The sequence below is a fragment of the Gallinula chloropus genome (assembly GCF_964237585.1).
Source record: "Gallinula chloropus genome assembly, chromosome: 11".
Taxonomy (NCBI): domain Eukaryota; kingdom Metazoa; phylum Chordata; class Aves; order Gruiformes; family Rallidae; genus Gallinula; species Gallinula chloropus.
Window position 1 is genome coordinate 2,550,026 of NC_140096.1, and position 18,567 is coordinate 2,568,592.

General features: G+C 53.2%; 2 protein-coding genes across 2 annotated transcripts; both read right to left on the reverse strand.

Annotated features, from left to right (window-relative positions):
- Nucleotides 1–224: 224 nt before the first annotated feature.
- LOC311195908 (nuclear pore glycoprotein p62-like) lies at nt 225–7,651 on the reverse strand (the record flags this gene model as incomplete). Its single annotated transcript, XM_084269355.1, has 12 exons — nt 225–788; nt 2,412–2,478; nt 3,078–3,189; nt 3,705–3,839; nt 3,961–4,010; nt 4,324–4,468; nt 4,608–4,713; nt 5,249–5,344; nt 5,783–5,914; nt 6,062–6,172; nt 6,650–7,041; nt 7,380–7,651. 12 exons carry the CDS (start codon nt 7,649–7,651, stop codon nt 697–699), a joined length of 1,710 nt encoding a protein of 569 aa, XP_084125481.1. The 3' UTR covers nt 225–696.
- Nucleotides 7,652–9,579: 1,928 nt separating this feature from the next.
- LOC311195909 (uncharacterized protein) lies at nt 9,580–16,647 on the reverse strand (the record flags this gene model as incomplete). Its single annotated transcript, XM_084269356.1, has 12 exons — nt 9,580–10,151; nt 10,820–10,886; nt 11,976–12,087; nt 12,695–12,829; nt 12,951–13,000; nt 13,302–13,446; nt 13,586–13,691; nt 14,227–14,322; nt 14,761–14,892; nt 15,040–15,120; nt 15,628–16,019; nt 16,376–16,647. The coding sequence occupies 12 exons, from the start codon at nt 16,645–16,647 to the stop codon at nt 10,060–10,062; spliced, it is 1,680 nt and encodes a 559-aa protein (XP_084125482.1). The 3' UTR covers nt 9,580–10,059.
- Nucleotides 16,648–18,567: the final 1,920 nt, after the last annotated feature.

The window sequence follows — 18,567 nt, forward strand, 5'->3', positions numbered from 1 at the left end:
GGTGAGGGCAGATCTGCCAACGTGTGAGCGTTCGCTCCCCTCTGTTAATAAAGCCACACTGGAACATGCACTATCATCACATTCTGTCCCAGAGCAGCAATATAGCTCTGTCTCTTTCGAAGAGGCTTCACAGCAGAGCTGTTGACCACATTCTTTCCTGCACCCTTAGACTGAACAAGCTGCACTACACCAAACCACCACACAGGTACCATTTCTCTCCTGCCACATCTCATCATTTTTAATTGCCTACAAATTCTGCTTACAGGTACCAGCACAAAAGCAGTTTATCGTCACAGTACAGGAAACAAGATCACTGGCAGAAGAAACACAAACTCCAGCGAGCAAGATGAGGAATGTGAGGCTCAGACTGCGGCAGCTCCTTCTGGGGACACCTCTCATTAAACCATCTCTCTAAGGACCTGGACAAAAGCTCATCACGTCCCCTTGACCACAGTCAAGTTACATGGAAGGACTGGGGAGCTCAACCACGGAGTCACACACAGCTTCGAGCCCTCGAGGGCAGCATTTGTGTCTCTCACCAGTCCACAGGCAGTTACAAAGAACAAACACGTTCTGCACAAACTCCATGCAGTCTCTCAAAAAACATTTCTTGCAAGAAAAGAATAACACAAGAAGTCCTCAACAACCTCTGTCTTCTGCAGAGATTTCAGGGGAACCCTTTAATCTTGGGGTCACTCAATCAAACGTGATCCGAAAACTGCGCTCTTGCTCCTTCCGGCGACTCTCACAAACCTTTGTCACCTCTTCCACCTTCCTCTGCAACATAGCTGTGGGAGAAACAAGTGATTAATCACCCTAAAACACAGCCCCACACAAGCCCCAGCCTGCAGAAGGAAAAAGAAAAACACTTTGACAGTCACTCAGACCTGACAGCACACAGAGGAGGAAAACCCAACACAAAGCACCATCCCTCCCAGGCAAAGCACTGTCTAAATGGTATTCTGAGGCAGTTAGGGACTGGCAGGTACAGCCAGAGCAGTCCTGGGCCACACTGCTGACACTGCCTGCCATGCCAGTTTGTTGGGGTTTCAGGGCCCTGCACCAGAGAGCAGAGCAAACCCACCCTGACCAGGACCAGCAAAAGCTGGTCTGCAGGTTGAGGAAAAAGCAGCTGCTCTATAAACCAGCCTCCCCTACTCACCAGCTGCTAAACTCATTTTGAGTTGAAGGAGTTACAGGTGAGCCACACACCATGCTACAAGAGCACACCTGTTTCTGGCAGGGTGTTGCACAGCCCTAACAAGCCTTTGGCTGTAAATGCAGCAGAGATGCTGTGACTGCATAGGAGAGCTGCAGAGCACTCACAGCCACGGCCCAGATCATCTGCTATCTGGAGATCACCCATCTGCCAACACATAAGCACTGCTGGACCCTCAACTTGACATGCAGCAGGCACTGTGACAGGCAAAGACTCCTGGCACAACCCAAAACCATTTCTAATTCCATGAAAGCTCATCAGAAGCTACTCAAAAGCATGATGGCATCGTGCCAGCCTGTGGCTTGGAGACAGGTATTCCAGGTTAGGTTTTATTTTGTACAGCATGCCAAACCCTGAATCTTCCAGTAACTTACCAAGCAACATATTTCTATTTGTCCCAAAGAAATTCTCCAGGTAATGAAATGCTGATCTCCTGCCTCACAGATCCCTCTCACTCAAACTCGGAATTCAGTGCAACTACGGGAGAGAAGACTCTGAAATCAGAGGCAGGAGATCAGCACCAGGCTTTGGCCAAACGCTCCTTGTCACTTGTGGAAGCAGCACCACCCCGCGTTCACATGCGGCAAGGCCACTGAAGAGCGGCACTGCAGGCTAAGAGGAATGTCAATCAAGTGCCAGGGTGGCTCCTAAGGCTTTGGAGTCAGACAGGTCAGCAGCCGCTGTGTGTGAGTGTGCCTGGGAAAGATCACAGGCTGCTGGGAAGAGACACCATTACCTACAGCACAGATGTCCCAGCTCTAGTTTGTGGGCTTTTCTTTATTCTTCACACAAAAAGAAGATTAAGGCATGTCCCCCCCCGAAGCCTACTCAATTAACTAATGGCAAGGGCTACATGAGGGCCTACTTCAAAATTACCCCCCTTGATGTTTTAGAGGTTGAGATATTTAACCTTAGCTTTTCAGAACAAAGCTTAAGGTTTTTGAGGTCCTCTGCACTGCCCTAATGCATTCCAAGTGGTCCTTCCTTTGTAAAGCATCAGCAGTTGCCAGGAACTCAGCACAGACCTTTAATGCACAGCAGAACTCAGACACAGAGGGGACAGTGTGTCACTGAAGCTGAGGACAAGAGATTCCTCAGGGATCTCAAACATAAATGAATTCTTGAAGAAACCTCCCCCACATGCTACCTGCTTTCTCTTTCCATTCCCAAAAAGCTGCAAGATGACTCTCACCTGAGTTCTGGTCAATCCACTGCAATGAATCCATGTGGGCATTCAAGATTTTACAGATCTGCTGCAGCTGGGTAGAAAGAGAAGGTGCAAGTCACTTCTTACACTGCAGAACAACTGAGAGCAGCAAAGGACAGCCTGCCCACACCTGCCTTTGGAACAGGAGGCCGTTCTCTCTCCTCTGTCCAGCTCCCCTGAGACAGCAGCTGCTTTCCCAGGGAAGTGTGTGCAGCAGCTCTGGTGCTTTGCTTCTCCTTCCCAGCAAGGAAGCAGACTGGTTTGAGCACATGCCACTGGCTTAGGCCAATTAGAAAAGAGGCCTGTGGTTTAGGCTTGCTCCAGTTCAGAGCTAGGAACTACCACACTAAGCACTTTAGGCTTGGGGTAAAAACTAAAAAGAAGTGGAGAAAAAAACCTCAGTCTGCAGCGCTGATGGGAAATTTTTAGTGAGAAAAAGCAGAGTTAAGGATGGGAGTCGGGTTGTTTTCTGTTGCATTCTAACACAAGTTCTACCAGAAGAGAACCAACCCAAGCACAAACCAAAGTACTCTTCCAAGGCCCAAGCTACAAGCAGCAGAGTATCCACAAGCAGACAAGCCAACAGTTGCAACTCTTCAAACATTCTCTGCCCCTTTACAAACTCCCAAATCAGGTAAAGGTTGGATTTACCGGGTCGCTCGTGTCTGCAGAGCCACCAGACGTATTCAGGTGCTCAATGATGTCCTTCAGGTCTTGTGCCATACGCTTCAACTGAGCATCTATGTTTTCAGCCAGCTTATAGCTGCAAAACGTGTGGGAAACACGGTCAGGGTACTTAGAGTGAACTTCATTAGACCTGCTCCCAGCCCCACCAACGTCAGCAAGCTGAATTAGCTGCCAGGCCATTCAACCAGGGCTGGCACATTCGTGGGAACAGCACCATGAGAGGCATTCTGTGACACAGAGAAGCAACTCCAAAGGCCTTTCTCTCTCACTCAGTAGTGCAGAGGGCTTTGTGGACAGGGTTGTTCACAATTAGAGGAACCAGCTAGTCCAGAAACTTCAAGATTCCTCTCTTGAACCAGACACACTTCTCTTATTTACCCTGCCACAATGCAACACTTAAGGCCAACAAGGATTCTTCAGGCACATGGAGTACACTCTGCTCTCATCACTTCTACCACTAATCACTTGGTTTCAGAGACCAGACATTTGACACAGACTGTTGATAGATCAATAGTGCTGCAAATCCCAACCCTACTCCTTGCTGATTGATCGTTACCACCTCAGCAGCTGCCAAACACGCTTTTGCCTTACGTCCTCTCCCGTTCTTCATCTGCGTGCTGCAGGTAGATAGTCCCGCTCTGTTCCTTCACAGACTCCTCCAGAGGGGTCAACAAGTCTTCAAGCTCCTTCTGCTGTGACAGAATGAAGTCCAGTTCCTGGTCCAGCCTGAGAAGACAAGACACCAAGTACTGCACTGAGAGCTTGCGGACAGAACCGCATCTGCCGTACCGCAGCGCAGGAAGATGCAAGAGAAACAAAAGCATCTCAAGCGTTCCCAGGCTCGTACCTCTTCTGATCAAGCTTCACTTTCTCTACTTCTCTGTGCAATGAAGTGATCTGCAAAAAGATGACAATTATACTAGAAAAATTCCACTCAAAAAAGACCACTGGGACTACAAAAGCCAGCACAGTGCAAACAGCTCCTCAAATCAAGCAGCAGTTACATCCAGATTTCCAGAGCAAAACCCAAACAACCCAGGGCAGGGTGGAGATTTCATGGCCAAACATAACCTTGTTCTCACAGAACAGACTTCCAAGCCTCAACACCCACTGCTCAGCACAGACACACAGTGGGTCTTCCCAAAGCCCCCCAAGATAACTCACTAGGATCTAAGCAAGGAAAACCAGGTGACACTGGATGTCACCTTACCTTCTCCCCATTCTCTATCAGCGTCCGATCCCAGGCATTAACTTGCGTGGCCTGATGGAGAAAGTGTTTCTCTTGGTCTTCCAGTTCCAGACTCCACTTGTTTATCAAAGTCTCCAGCTGAGCATAAGTCATCACTGCAGAAGCACTGAGAGGGAGCCCAGGACAGCACAGAACACAAATCAAAACCCCAAAGACAAGCCTGGCAGCACCCACTTCCCCTCCTGCCCCCAGACAGCAGCCGTCACCGCCTCTGCCCCATCGGGACAGGCGCAGCTCAGACCCACCTGGCTGTGGCTGTGGTGATGGCAGCTGTCGAAGTCCCGGCTCCGATGGCTCCTGTCGTATTTAATGGCTTCAGATTCAGAGCAAAGCCAGAAGCAGAAGTGGTGCCTGAAAGGAGGATTCCAGTCAAGCAACAGAAGAGGACGCACCTGCCACCCAACAGTCAGGACAGGTCCCATCTACCCTTCTACACACAGAGCTGCACAAGCTCAGAGGCCCCCGAACACAAAACCAATCCCACATCTGTCAACGTGGGAATGAAACAGTCTGAACACAAAAGCAGCAGACTCTGTAAACATCACTCAGTAGCTCCAGTAAAGCAAGGAACTGGCAGCCTACACTCGGCCTGGGCATCGGTCACAGCAGCACAGCAACAGCCCACACCTTCCCAATCCCCCCAGCACTCCTATCAGACCTCAGAACTATCAGCACACCTCTGCAGAAGAGGAGATCTCTGCACATTCAATAAACTAAGAGCACAAGGAGGGGGATCAGAGGAAGATATACTGCTCTATTTTCAGTTACTGGCGAGCACTGGACATCAGAAGTGCTGTGCTGCTGCATCAGCACGGCTCGTCACGCTGCGATGCGGCACTGAAGGCTGCGTCCTTCTCTCCAGCTACGTTCAGCAGCTCATCCTTACTAGTGGCCGTGGTTGTTGTGGCAGCTGTTGTCCCAGGAACTTTCAATCCAAACCCAAGAGTTCCAAGGCTGGCTGTGCCAGTGGAAGGGGCACCGACTGAAAACAGAAGACAACATTAAGAGTCTGCAGGACCCACTAAATACCATGCCTCTCTGAAAACCTCTGCCCTGCCTGCTCACCCATCTCTCTCTGGTCTTATTTCCTACTAACCAGGATCACTCCTAACGTGAAGGACCATCCGGACACAGCAGATGAGCCCAGAACTGGTCAGGCACCTGCACTAGGTAGGTGATCACAGCAGGTCCCTTCCCACTGAACAGATCCTATCTGATCTTTGTTCTTCCAACCCCCCCATGCCTCCCCTCTGAAGACACTCTGCCAGAAGCCACAATGGGAGGACATAGCAAAGAGCAGGAAGAGGTTATCTGTCCTTTTCAATGCACCCACATCCGCCCAACATGCAGAGCTGCACCCCTGACCCGCAGCACCAGCCGTGCCGCTCGCTCATCCCCCCAAGGGTACTTAGTGCCTTACGCGAGAGCCCGGTGGTGGCAGACGACGTCGGTGCTGAGGAGCTCCCCATAGTCCCAAGCAGCGTAGGCCCCGTTGAACCAAGAATCGAGGTGGTGGTGGTGGTAGAAGCAGTTGTAGCAGCTGTGGATGTGACTACAAACAGAAAGAGCATCCCTGGTGTACAGCCGGCCCACAGCGAGCTCTGCCCGTTTCACAAGAACCCTGCTGAAAACTATTCCCAGGAGGACAACAGATTCTCTAACTTGTCTTGAGTAACCGTTTCCCAAAAGCACCTCCTACCTCCAAGCTTGGTCGCAAAGGGCAGAGCAGGTCCCTGGCTGGTACTGGCGGTCAGCGTGGCCGTGGGGGCACTAGTGGCTGCTGTCAAGGGTAAGGACACAGAGGTTAGAACTGGAATAAGGAGCATAAGAAAAGGCTGAGCTCTTACTACAGAAAAGCACTGTAGTTACCTCTGACCACAGCAACAGTGAAATGAGAAGCAGTGAGAGTATAAGAAGAACGTTAAGATTCAATGTAAGAGACACCTGCTCACCAGGAAACAAGCCAGGGCTAACAAGGGCTAACAAGCTTGGGCACTACAAAGGCATTCAAGAGTGATGCTAGCACAGATGAACGTCACCCCACCCCAGAGGTGAGGACCTTCCCGCTAAGCCCTCCACTATCACCAGCTTCAGATGCACCTGGTGCTTCTAACACACGCTGGCATCACCATTTCACACCCTCTCTCCCAACCCAGGGGCTACGTGACAATTGCTCCTCAGCACTCAACACAGGCCCTGGGTAAGCACATGAGAAGAGTCACCAGTCCCAGCAGAACCCACACACCATCCCCTGTCACCCTCCGTGGGCCCAAGGCCAAGCACTCACCTGTGGATTGTCCCCCCAGGCTGAAGGGGGCTGCTGGCTGGGCTGCAGCTCCTACGCTGGCGGCTGTGGTGGTGGCAGCAGCTGTCGCTGCCGTTCCAAAGGTCAGCCCTGTGGCCGCTGCTTGGGGAGCTGCAGCGCCGAGGCTGAAGCTGCCCGTGCTGGCCTGAGTCGTGGTGCCACTGGAGAAGGTAAACCCTCCCGTTGTCCCAGACTGAGCAGAGCTCGTGCCAGTGGTGCTGGTGGTGCCAGTGGTGCCAGCAGACCCAAAGACAAAGCCCGAAGGGGCTGCTGTGGCTTGACTTGAGGCCGAACTGGTTGGTGCGGAGCTACCGAATGCAAACGTAGGTTGAGCTGCAGCGCTGCCTCCGAAGTTCAACTTGGGTGCGTTTGCCCTGGAGAGGGAAGGAAAAGAATCCACCAGGCTGGGGACAGGCGTCCATCCAGCCCGGCCCCGAGCCAGCTCGCTTACAGACCCTGCTGCTGCCTCTCAGAACCGCGCCCAGGGGCTGGACTCGAGCATCTCCTGAGGTCCCTTCCAACCCGCGACTCTGCGCCCAGCTCCTCCACCCCCTCCGCCTCCCCGGCACCACAGGACCCCGCGGGCAGTGCGGGTGCCGCCGTTCGCAGGCGCCCCAGCTCCGCCCTCGCCCAGCGCCTCCCAGGCCTCAGCAGCGGGACGTCGCCCACCCAGCGCCGCTCGCCGACGCCCCCCGCCCGGCCGCTGTCTCACCCCAGCGGGAAGGCGTTGGCGGCCGGAGCCGCGGCGGCCGCGCCCGGCGTCCCGAAGCTGAAGCCGGGCGGCTGCGCGGCAGAGCCCGGCGTGCTGAAGGAGAAGACCGCGGCGGGCTGGCTGCTGGCGGGCGCCTGGGCCGCGCTCCCGAAGCTGAAGCTGCCGGAGGTGGCCGGCGTGGAGAAGGAGAAGCCGGGCGCGGCCGTGCTGGCGGCCGTCTTCGGCGTCCCGAACGAGAAGCCGCCTCCCGCCGCGCCCGACCCGAAGTTCATGGCGACCGGCGGCGAGTCCGAGCCGGGGCCCGGGCGGGGACGGCAGCGGCCGAACGGCCCCGAGACTCCCCCGCACGCCGGGCGCCGCGCGCGCGGATGACGCGCGGAAGCGTCACTCCGGGCCCCGCCCCGCCGCCGGCTTCCCGCCCTCGGCGGCCATTGGCCAGCGCCAGGGAGCGTTTGTGCGCGCGGAGCCGCCTCAGGGCCCGGCCCGTTGGCGCTCAGGCGCTCGCGGGCAGAGGCAGGTGTCGGCGCCTCACATCCTCGCTGCTGCCTGAAGGAGCCCCCAGGCGCCGTGCGGGGCTCCGCACACCGCCCCTTCGCTTTCCTCCAGTGGTTTTGTGACAGGCAAAGCACTGCAAACCAATACTCAAACCCCAAACGTGTCGTTAGCACCCCGCTGCTGGGAGTCCTGCCCAAAGCCAGCACGTCAGGGGCCTGTCCGCTGGGTGCGAGCCAAGCAGAGACAGTGTTCAGGCCTCACACTGGGGGACAGCTGGGCTGGGAGTCCAGCAAGGATTTGTTTGCCCTCAGATAACACACTCTGACTGAGCTGGGCTCTAAGAAAACCCCTTTTACCTTTGTCGCAAGGAAGAGCAGCTTTGTGCAGTGCTGCCCTCAGCAGACGAAGAGATGTTTTTCAGTTACCTCCTTCCTGCGCCCAGTTCTCTGACAGGAAACCCTGGGCAGTTACAACCTTGTCCTGACTCCAGAGGCGTTCTGACACCATATAGAGTGGGAGATTGCCAGATAACGAGACCAAGAGTCCTGATGGCTCCTAAATTTGTGCCAATGCTTTGGCTTGTACACAGGAAAAGAAGGAACACAAGTTCCGTCTTGGCAAAGTTGAAGTTCCTCCGTGGAGGTAATGCTGCCACATTACTGGGCAGCTGAGTTGGGAGCCATAAGAAAGGTCAACAAGGACCAAGTTGAAACTGGCAGGGAGGCAGTTGTGGCAAAGAGGAGAGCAGTTTTGCTTGGGATTCTATGAATATCCAGGGGATCTACTATAACAACCTTCAAATTGCAGATTTACCGGAGAATCCAGCTTTCCATGTAGGACAGGCATTACCCACAGTATTCCATTTGTGATCTTTCATGGATCTTCAGTACCCTACTTGGGCTGCCTGAAGCCAAGGCAGATGGGTAGGAAAAAAACTTTGCTGTAAGTCAAGTTATAAAGCAACTCAAGTTTTAACTCGTGCTAAAGTCAGGAAACCACTCTGGGCAGCAGGTCCTTCCCTTTTTTCTATAGGACTGTAAGTTAGGATGGAGTGGGGGCAGAGGGGAGGAAATACAGAGCCCGGAGCATAAAGGGCAAAGGAGAATGGAGGGTGAGGGCAGATCTGCCAACATGTGAGCATTCGCTCCCCTCTGTTAATAAAGCCACACTGGAACATGCACTATAATCACATTCTATCCCAGAGCAGCGATACAGCTCTGTCTCTTTCGAAGAGGCTTCACAGCAGAGCTGATGACCACATTCTTTCCTGCACCCTTAGACTGAACAAGCTGCACTACACCAAATCACCACACAGGTACCATTTCTCTCCTGCCACATATTGTGGGAGCCTGGCTAGTGGATCAAGACCACAGCTACATGTGCTTGCAAAACAGCTTAAGAATTCACTAATAAGGGGCTGAAAAATTTGGGAATGAGAACCTGTAACGAGCTCTCATGGCACTTTGAAATTCCATTGTGGTGATAGAAACCTGATACTGGTGCAGGTGGCCTTCCCCCCCCCCGCCCCCCATTCTGGCCCCTAGTTATGTAACCCTCAAATGTATATAAGCAGCAACCAGCCTGAAAAAAGTAAACTGATTACTTTACCATATTGGTGTGTAGTCTCTTCCTAGTGCCTCTCCGCACTTCCAAAGCTCCTGGATATAAATTATTTCCCAAAGATCTGGATTTTGGACACAGGAACTGGCAACAACATCTCATCATTTTTAATTGCCTACAAATTCTGCTTACAGGTACCAGCACAAAAGCAGTTTATCGTCAGAGTACAGGAAACAAGATCACTGGCGGAAGAAACACAAACTCCAGCGAGCAAGATGAGGAATGTGAGGCTCAGACTGCGGCAGCTCCTTCTGGGGACACCTTTCATTAAACCATCTCTCTAAGGACCTGGACTAAAGCTCATCATGTCCCCCTGACCACAGTCAAGTTACATGGAAGGACTGGGGAGCTCAACCACGGAGTCACACACAGCTTCGAGCCCTCGAGGGCAGCATTTGTGTCTCTCCCCAGTCCACAGGCAGTTACAAAGAACAAACACGTTCTGCACAAACTCCATGCAGTCTCTCAGAAAACATTTCTTGCAAGAAAAGAATAACACAAAAAGTCCTCAACAACCTCTGTCTTCTGCAGAGATTTCAGGGGAACCCTTTAATCTTGGGGTCACTCAATCAAACGTGATCCGAAAACTGCGCTCTTGCTCCTTCCGGCGACTCTCACAAACCTTTGTCACCTCTTCCACCTTCCTCTGCAACATAGCTGTGGGAGAAACAAGTGATTAATCGCCCTAAAACACAGCCTCACACAAGCCCCAGCCTGCAGAAGGAAAACCACTTTGACAGTCACTCAGTTTGACTGTTGACGCTGCCCACCATGCCAGTTTGTTGTGGTTTCAGGGCACAGCCACAACTAAGATCACCTGTTATCCACAGATCACCCATCTGCCAACACATAAGCACTGCTGGACCCTCAACTTGACATGCAGCAGGCACTGTGGCAAAGATTCCTGGCACAACCCAAAGCAATTTCTAATTTCATGAAAGCTCATCAGAAGCCTCTCAAGAGCATGACAGCATCGCCCCACCCCTTTAATTTCCTATTCTGAAGGAAAGCCCCACCATGTTTTAGAGGTTGAGATATTTAACCTTAGTTTGTCAGAATAAAGCATAAGGGTTTTGAGGTCCTCTGCACTGCCCTGATGCATTCCAAGTGGTCCTTCCTTTGTAAAGCATCAGCAGTTGCCAGGAACTCAGCACAGACCTTTAATGCACATCAGAACTCAGACACAGAAGGGACGGTGTGTCACTGAAGCTGAGGACAAGAGACTCCTCAGGGATCTCAAACATTAATGAATTCTTGAAGAAACCTCCCCCACATGCTACCTGCTTTCTCTTTCCATTCCCAAAAAGCTGCAAGATGACTCTCACCTGTGTTCTGGTCAATCCACTGCAATGAATCCATGTGGGCATTCAAGATTTTACAGATCTGCTGCAGCTGGGTAGAAAGAGAAGGTGCAAGTCATTTCTTACACTGCAGAACAACTGAGAGCAGCAAAGGACAGCCTGCCCACCCCTGCCTTCGAAACAGGAGGCCATTCTCTCTCCTCTGTCCAGCTCCCCTGAGACAGCAGCTGCTTTTCCAGGGAAGTGTGTGCAGCAGCTCTGGTGCTTTGCTTCTCCCTCCCAGCAAGGAGGCAGACTGGTTTGAGCACATGCCACTAGCTTAGGCTTATTCCAGTTAGAGTATGGCAAAAAGGGCTGAATTTATGAAGTGCTTACTGCCTGGAGTGTTGTGGGTGTCAGCAACCTATTATGCAGCCATGAGTCTAACAGAGACTCACTGTAAATTCTTGTAGATACCAGCAACATATTTTGCAGCAATGCCATTGAGTACCAGCACGTGTGTCAGCTTTCTAGCAGGACTATCTCTGAGAACAAGAAAACTCCAGGCTACAAGGGCCTCCAAGACCTGTCCTGTGGCTCTGGTAAACAAGAAGAGGAAGATAAGGGCAAAAGTTCATGGCAAAAACACACTGTAAAGATGAGGGGATGAAGTAAACAACCAGCAGGTCCTTGAAGACCACCTCAAGACTGTAGTATCCCTGTAGGAAAGGGTGGAAAGCTATGGTAACGATTTCTAGGAAAGAATTCCTGCTTAACAGCCACCAGCAATACTGCATTTGGATGTTGGCTTTTCATGGCATCAGAACAGGCCTGTGGGTTAGGCTTACTCCAGTTCAGAGCTAGGAACCACGACTACATTCAGCACCTTGGGCTTGGAGTGGCCAAAGTAAAAAGGAAAGGGGGGAAAAACCTCAGTCTGCAGCACTGAAGGGAAATTTTTAGTGAGAAAAAGCAGAGAGTTAAGGATGGGAGTCAAGCTGGCTTCTGTTGCGTTCTAACGCAAGTTCTACCAGAAGAGAACCAACCCAAGCACAAACCAAAGTACTCTTCCAAGGTCCAAGCTACAAGCAGCAGAGTATCCACAAGCACACTAGCCAACAGTTGCAACTCTTCAAACATTCCTTGCCCGCTACAAACATTAAAAATATATAATTAAAATATATATAAAACTTGGATTTACCGGGTCACTCGTGTCTGCTGGGCCTCTGGATGTATTCAGGTGCTCAGTGATGTCCTTCAGGTCTTGTGCCATACGCTTCAACTGAGCATCTATGTTTTCAGCCAGCTTATAGCTGAAAAACATGTGGGAAACACGGTCAGGGTACTTAGAGTGAACTTCATTAGACCTGCTCCCAGCCCCAACAACGTCAGCAATCTGAATTAGCTGCCAGGCCATTCAACCAGGGCTGGCACATCCGTGGGAAGAAGCACCATGAGAGGCATTCTGTGACACAGAGAAGCAACACCAAAGGCCTTTCTCTCTTCCTCACTCACCCAGAAACTTCAGGATTCCTCTCTCAACCAGACACACTTCTCTTATTTACCCTGCCACAATGCAACACTTAAGATTTACAAGCATGCTTCAGGCACACAGATTACATTCTGCTCTCTTCACTTCTAGCACTAAAAAACAACTTGGCTTTAGAGATCACGGCAACATCGGCAACCTTTTCCCAGGCAGCTGATTAGAACATCCAAAGAGCTTTTCATGCTGAGTCAAGAGCTTCCAGTCACAAATCCCCTGTTTCTAATGCGGAAATTCTAAGCTGCCACACATAAAACAGGACCAAACATCTGACACAGGCTGTTGATAGATCAGTAGTGCCACACATCCCAACCCTACGCCTTGCTGATTGATCGTTACCACCTCAGCAGTTGCCAAACACGCTTTTGCCTTACGTCCTCTCCCGTTCTTCATCTGCGTGCTGCAGGTAGATAGTCCCGCTCTGTTCCTTCACAGACTCCTCCAGAGGGGTCAACAAGTCTTCAAGCTCCTTCTGCTGTGACAGAATGAAGTCCAGTTCCTGGTCCAGCCTGAGAAGACAAGACACCAAGTACTGCACTGAGAGCTTGCGGACAGAACCGCATCTGCCGTACCGCAGCGCAGGAAGATGCAAGAGAAACAAAAGCATCTCAAGCGTTCCCAGGCTCGTACCTCTTCTGATCAAGCTTCACTTTCTCTACTTCACTGTGCAGTGAAGTGATCTGCAAAAAAATGACAAAATTCTACTCAAAAAAGACCACTGGGACTACAAAAGCCAGCACAGTGCAAACAGCTCCTCAAATCAAGCAGCAGTTACATCCAGATTTCCAGAGCAAAACCCAAACAACCCAGGGCAGGGTGGAGATTTCATGGCCAAACATAACCTTGTTCTCAGAGAACAGACTTCCGAGCCTCGACACCCACTGCCCAGCACAGACACACAGTGGGTCTTCCCAAAGCCCCCCAAGTTAACTCACTAGGATCTAAGCAAGGAAAACCAGATGACACTGGATGTCACCTTACCTTCTCCCCATTCTCTATCAGCGTCCGATCCCAGGCATTAACTTGCGTGGCCTGATGGAGAAAGTGTTTCTCTTGGTCTTCCAGTTCCAGACTCCACTTGTTTATCAAAGTCTCCAGCTGAGCATAAGTCATCACTGCAGAAGCACTGAGAGGGAGCCCAGGACAGCACAGAACACAAATCAAAACCCCAAAGACAAAGCTGGCAGCACCCACTTCCCCTCCTGCCCCCAGACAGCAGCCGTCACCGCCTCTGCCCCATCGGGAAGGGCGCAGCTCAGACCCACCTGGCTGTGGCTGTGGTGATGGCAGCTGTCGAAGTCCCGGCTCCGATGGCTCCTGTCGTATTTAATGGCTTCAGATTCAGAGCAAAGCCAGAAGCAGAAGTGGTGCCTGAAAGGAGGATTCCAGTCAAGCAACAGAAGAGGACGCACCTGCCACCCAACAGTCAGGACAGGTCCCATCTACCCTTCTACACACAGAGCTGCACAAGCTCAGAGGCCCCTGAACACAAAACCAATCCCACATCTGTCAACGTGGGAATGAAACAGTCTGAACACAAAAGGAGCAGACTCTGTAAACATCACTCAGTAGCTCCAGTAAAGCAAGGAACTGGCAGCCTACACTCAGCCTGGGCATCGGTCACAGTAGCACAGCAACAGCCCACACCCTCCCAATCCCCCCAGCACTCCTATCAGACCCTAGAACTATCAGCACACCTCTGCAGAAGAGGAGATCTCTGCACATTCAATAAACTAAGAGCACAAGGAGGGGGATCAGAGAAAGATATACTACTCTATTTTCAGTTACTGGCAAGCACTGGACATCAGAAGTGCTGTGCTGCTGCATCAGCACAGCCCGTCACACTGCGACGCGGCACTGAAGGCAGCGTCCTTCTCTCCAGCTACGTTCAGCAGCTCATCCTTACTAGTGGCCGTGGTTGTTGTGGCAGCTGTTGTCCCAGGAACTTTCAATCCAAACCCAAGAGTTCCAAGGCTGGCTGTGCCGGTGGAAGGGGCACCGACTGAAAACAGAAGACAACATTAAGAGTCTGCAGGACCCACTAAATACCACGCCCCTCTGAAAACCTCTGCCCTGCCTGCTCACCCATCTCTCTCTGGTCTTATTTCCTACTAACCAGGAGCACTCCTAACATGAAGGATCATCCGGACACAGCAGGTGAGCCCAGAACTGGTCAGGCACCTGCACTAGGTAGGTGATCACGGCAGGTCCCTTCCCACTGAACAGATCCTATCCGATCTTTGTTCTTCCAACCCCCCCATGCCTCCCCTCTGAAGACACTTTGCCAGAAGCCACAATGGGAGGACATAGCAAAGAGCAGGAAGAGGTTATCTGTCCTTTTCAATGCACCCACATCCCCCCAACACGCAGAGCTGCACCCCTGACCCGCAGCACCAGCCGTGCCGCTCACTCATCCCCCCAAGGGTACTTAGTGCCTTACGCGAGAGCCCGGTGGTGGCAGACGACGTCGGTGCTGAGGAGCTCCCCATAGTCCCAAGCAGCGTAGGCCCCGTTGAACCAAGAATTGAGGTGGTGGTGGTGGTAGAAGCAGTTGTAGCAGCTGTGGATGTGACTACAAACAGAAAGAGCATCCCTGGTGTACAGCCGGCCCACAGCGAGCTCTGCCCGTTTCACAAGAACCCTGCTGAAAACTATTCCCAGGAGGACAACAGATTCTCTAACTTGTCTTGAGTAACCGTTTCCCAAAAGCACCTCCTACCTCCAAGTTTGGTCGCAAAGGGCAGAGCGGGTCCCTGGCTGGTACTGGTGGTCAGCGTGGCCGTGGGGGCACTAGTGGCTGCTGTCAAGGGCAAGGACACAGAGGTTAGAACTGGAATAAGGAGCATAAGAAAAGGCTGAGCTCTTACTACAGAAAAGCACTGTAGTTACCTCTGACCACAGCAACAGTGAAATGAGAAGCAGTGAGAGTATAAGAAGAACATTAAGATTCAATGTAAGAGACACCCGCTCACCAGGAAACAAGCCAGGGCTAACAAGGGCTAACAAGCTTGGGCACTACAAAGGCATTCAAGAGTGATGCTAGCACAGATGAACGTCACCCCACCCCAGAGGTGAGGACCTTCCCGCTAAGCCCTCCACTATCACCAGCTTCAGATGCACCTGGTGCTTCTAATGCATGCTGGCATCATCATTTCACACCCTCTCTCCCAACCCAGGGGCTACGTGACAATTGCTCCTCAGCACTCAACACAGGCCCTGGGTAAGCACATGAGAAGAGTCACCAGTCCCAGCAGAACCCACACACCATCCCCTGTCACCCTCCGTGGGCCCAAGGCCAAGCTCTCACCCGTGGATTGTCCCCCCAGGCTGAAGGGGGCTGCTGGCTGAGCTGCAGCTCCTACGCTGGCGGCTGTGGTGGTGGCAGCAGCTGTCGCTGCCGTTCCAAAGGTCAGCCCTGTGGCCGCTGCTTGGGGAGCTGCAGCGCCGAGGCTGAAGCTGCCCGTGCTGGCCTGAGTCGTGGTGCCACTGGAGAAGGTAAACCCTCCCGTTGTCCCAGACTGAGCAGAGCTCGTGCCAGTGGTGCTGGTGGTGCCAGTGGTGCCAGCAGACCCAAAGACAAAGCCCGAAGGGGCTGCTGTGGCTTGACTTGAGGCCGAACTGGTTGGTGCGGAGCTACCGAATGCAAACGTAGGTTGAGCTGCAGCGCTGCCTCCAAAGTTCAACTTGGGTGCGTTTGCCCTGGAGAGGGAAGGAAAAGAATCCACCAGGCTGGGGACAGGCGTCCATCCAGCCCGGCCCCGAGCCAGCTCGCTTACAGACCCTGCTGCTGCCTCTCAGAACCGCGCCCAGGGGCTGGACTCCAGCATCTCCTGAGGTCCCTTCCAACCCCGCGACTCTGTGCCCAGCTCCTCCACCCCCTCCGCCTCCCCGGCACCACAGGACACCGCGGGCAGTGCGGGTGCCGGAGCGCAGCCGGCGTTCGCAGGCACAGGCGCCCCAGCTCCACCCTCGCCCAGCGCCTCCCAGGCCTCAGCAGCGGGACGTCGCCCACCCAGCGCCGCTCGCCGACGCCCCCCGCCCGGCCGCTGTCTCACCCCAGCGGGAAGGCGTTGGCGGCCGGAGCCGCGGCGGCCGCGCCCGGCGTCCCGAAGCTGAAGCCGGGCGGCTGCGCGGCAGAGCCCGGCGTGCTGAAGGAGAAGACCGCGGCGGGCTGGCTGCTGGCGGGCGCCTGGGCCGCGCTCCCGAAGCTGAAGCTGCCGGAGGTGGCCGGCGTGGAGAAGGAGAAGCCGGGCGCGGCCGTGCTGGCGGCCGTCTTCGGCGTGCCGAACGAGAAGCCGCCTCCCGCCGCGCCCGACCCGAAGTTCATGGCGACCGGCGGCGAGTCCGAGCCGGGGCCCGGGCGGGGACGGCAGCGGCCGAACGGCCCCGAGACTCCCCCGCACGCCGGGCGCCGCGCGCGCGGATGACGCGCGGAAGCGTCACTCCGGGCCCCGCCCCGCTCCCGGCTTCCCGCCCTCGGCGGCCATTGGCCAGCGCCAGGGAGCGTTTGTGCGCGCGGAGCCGCCTCAGGGCCCGGCCCGTTGGCGCTCAGCGGCTCTCGGGCAGAGGCAGGTGTCGTCGCCTCACATCCTCGCTGCTGCCTGAAGGAGCCCCCAGGCGCCGCGCGGGGCTCCGCACACCGCCCCTTCGGTTCCCTCCAGTGGTTTTGTGACAGGCAAAGCACTGCAAACCAATACTCAAACCCCAAACGTGTCGTTAACACCCCGCTGCTGGGAGTCCTGCCCAAAGCCAGCACGTCAGGGGCCTGTCCGCTGGGTGCGAGCCAAGCAGAGACAGTGTTCAGGCCTCACACTGGGGGACAGCTGGGCTGGGAGTCCAGCAAGGATTTGTTTGCCCTCAGATAACACACTCTGACTGAGCTGGGCTCTCGGAAAACCCCTTTTACCTTTGTCGCAAGGAAGAGCAGCTTTGTGCAGTGCTGCCCTCAGCAGACGAAGAGATGTTTTTCAGTTACCTCCTTCCTGCACCCAGTTCTCTGACAGGAAACCCTGGGCAGTTACAACCTTGTCCTGACTCCAGAGGCGTTCTGACACCATATAGAGTGGGAGATTGTCAGATAACGAGACCAAGAGTCCTGATGGCTCCTAAATTTGTGCCAACGCTTTGGCTTGTACACAGGAAAAGAAGGAACACAAGTTCCGTCTTGGCAAAGTTGAAGTTCCTCCGTGGAGGTAATGCTGCCACGTTACTGGGCAGCTGAGTTGGGAGCCATAAGAAAGGTCAACAAGGACCAAGTTGAAACTGGCAGGGAGGCAGTTGTGGCAAAGAGGAGAGCAGTTTTGCTTGGGATTCTATCAATATCCAGGGAATCTACTATAACAACCTTCATGTAGGACAGGCATTACCCACAGTATTCCATTTGTGATCTTTCATGGATCTTCAGTACCCTACTTGGGCTGCCTGAAGCCAAGGCAGATGGGTAGAAAAAAACTTTGCTGTAAGTCAAGTTACAAAGCAACTCAAGTTTTAACTCACACTAAAGTCAGGAAACCACTCTGGGCAGCAGGTCCTTCCCTGTTTTCTAGGGGACTGTAAGTTAGGATGGGGTAGGTGCAGAGGGGAGGAAATACAGAGCCCAGGGCATAAAGGTCAAAGGAGAATGCAGGGTGAGGGCAGATCTGCCAACGTGTGAGCGTTCGCTCCCCTCTGTTAATAAAGCCGCACTGGAACATGCACTATAATCACATTCTGTCCCAGAGCAGCAATATAGCTCTGTCTCTTTCGAAGAGGCTTCACAGCAGAGCTGTTGACCACATTCTTTCCTGCACCCTTAGACTGAACAAGCTGCACTACACCAAATCACCATACAGGTACCATTTCTCTCCTGCCACATATTGTGGGAGCCTGGCTAGCAGATCAAGACCACAGCTACATGTGCTTGCAAAACAGCTTAAGAATTCACTAATAAGGGGCTGAAAAATTTGGGAATGAGAACCTGTAACGAGCTCTCACGGTACTTTGAAATTCCATTGTGGTGATAGAAACCTGATACTGGTGCAGGTGGCCGCCCCTAGTTATGTAACCCTCAAATGTATATAAGCAGCAACCAGCCTGAAAAAAGCAAACTGATTACTTTTAACCATATTGGTGTGTAGTCTCTTCCTAGTGCCTCTCCGCACTTCTAAAGCTCCTGGATATAAATTATTTCCCAAGATCTGGGTTTTGGACACAAGAACTGGCAACAACATCTCATCATTTTTAATTGCCTACAAATTCTGCTTACAGG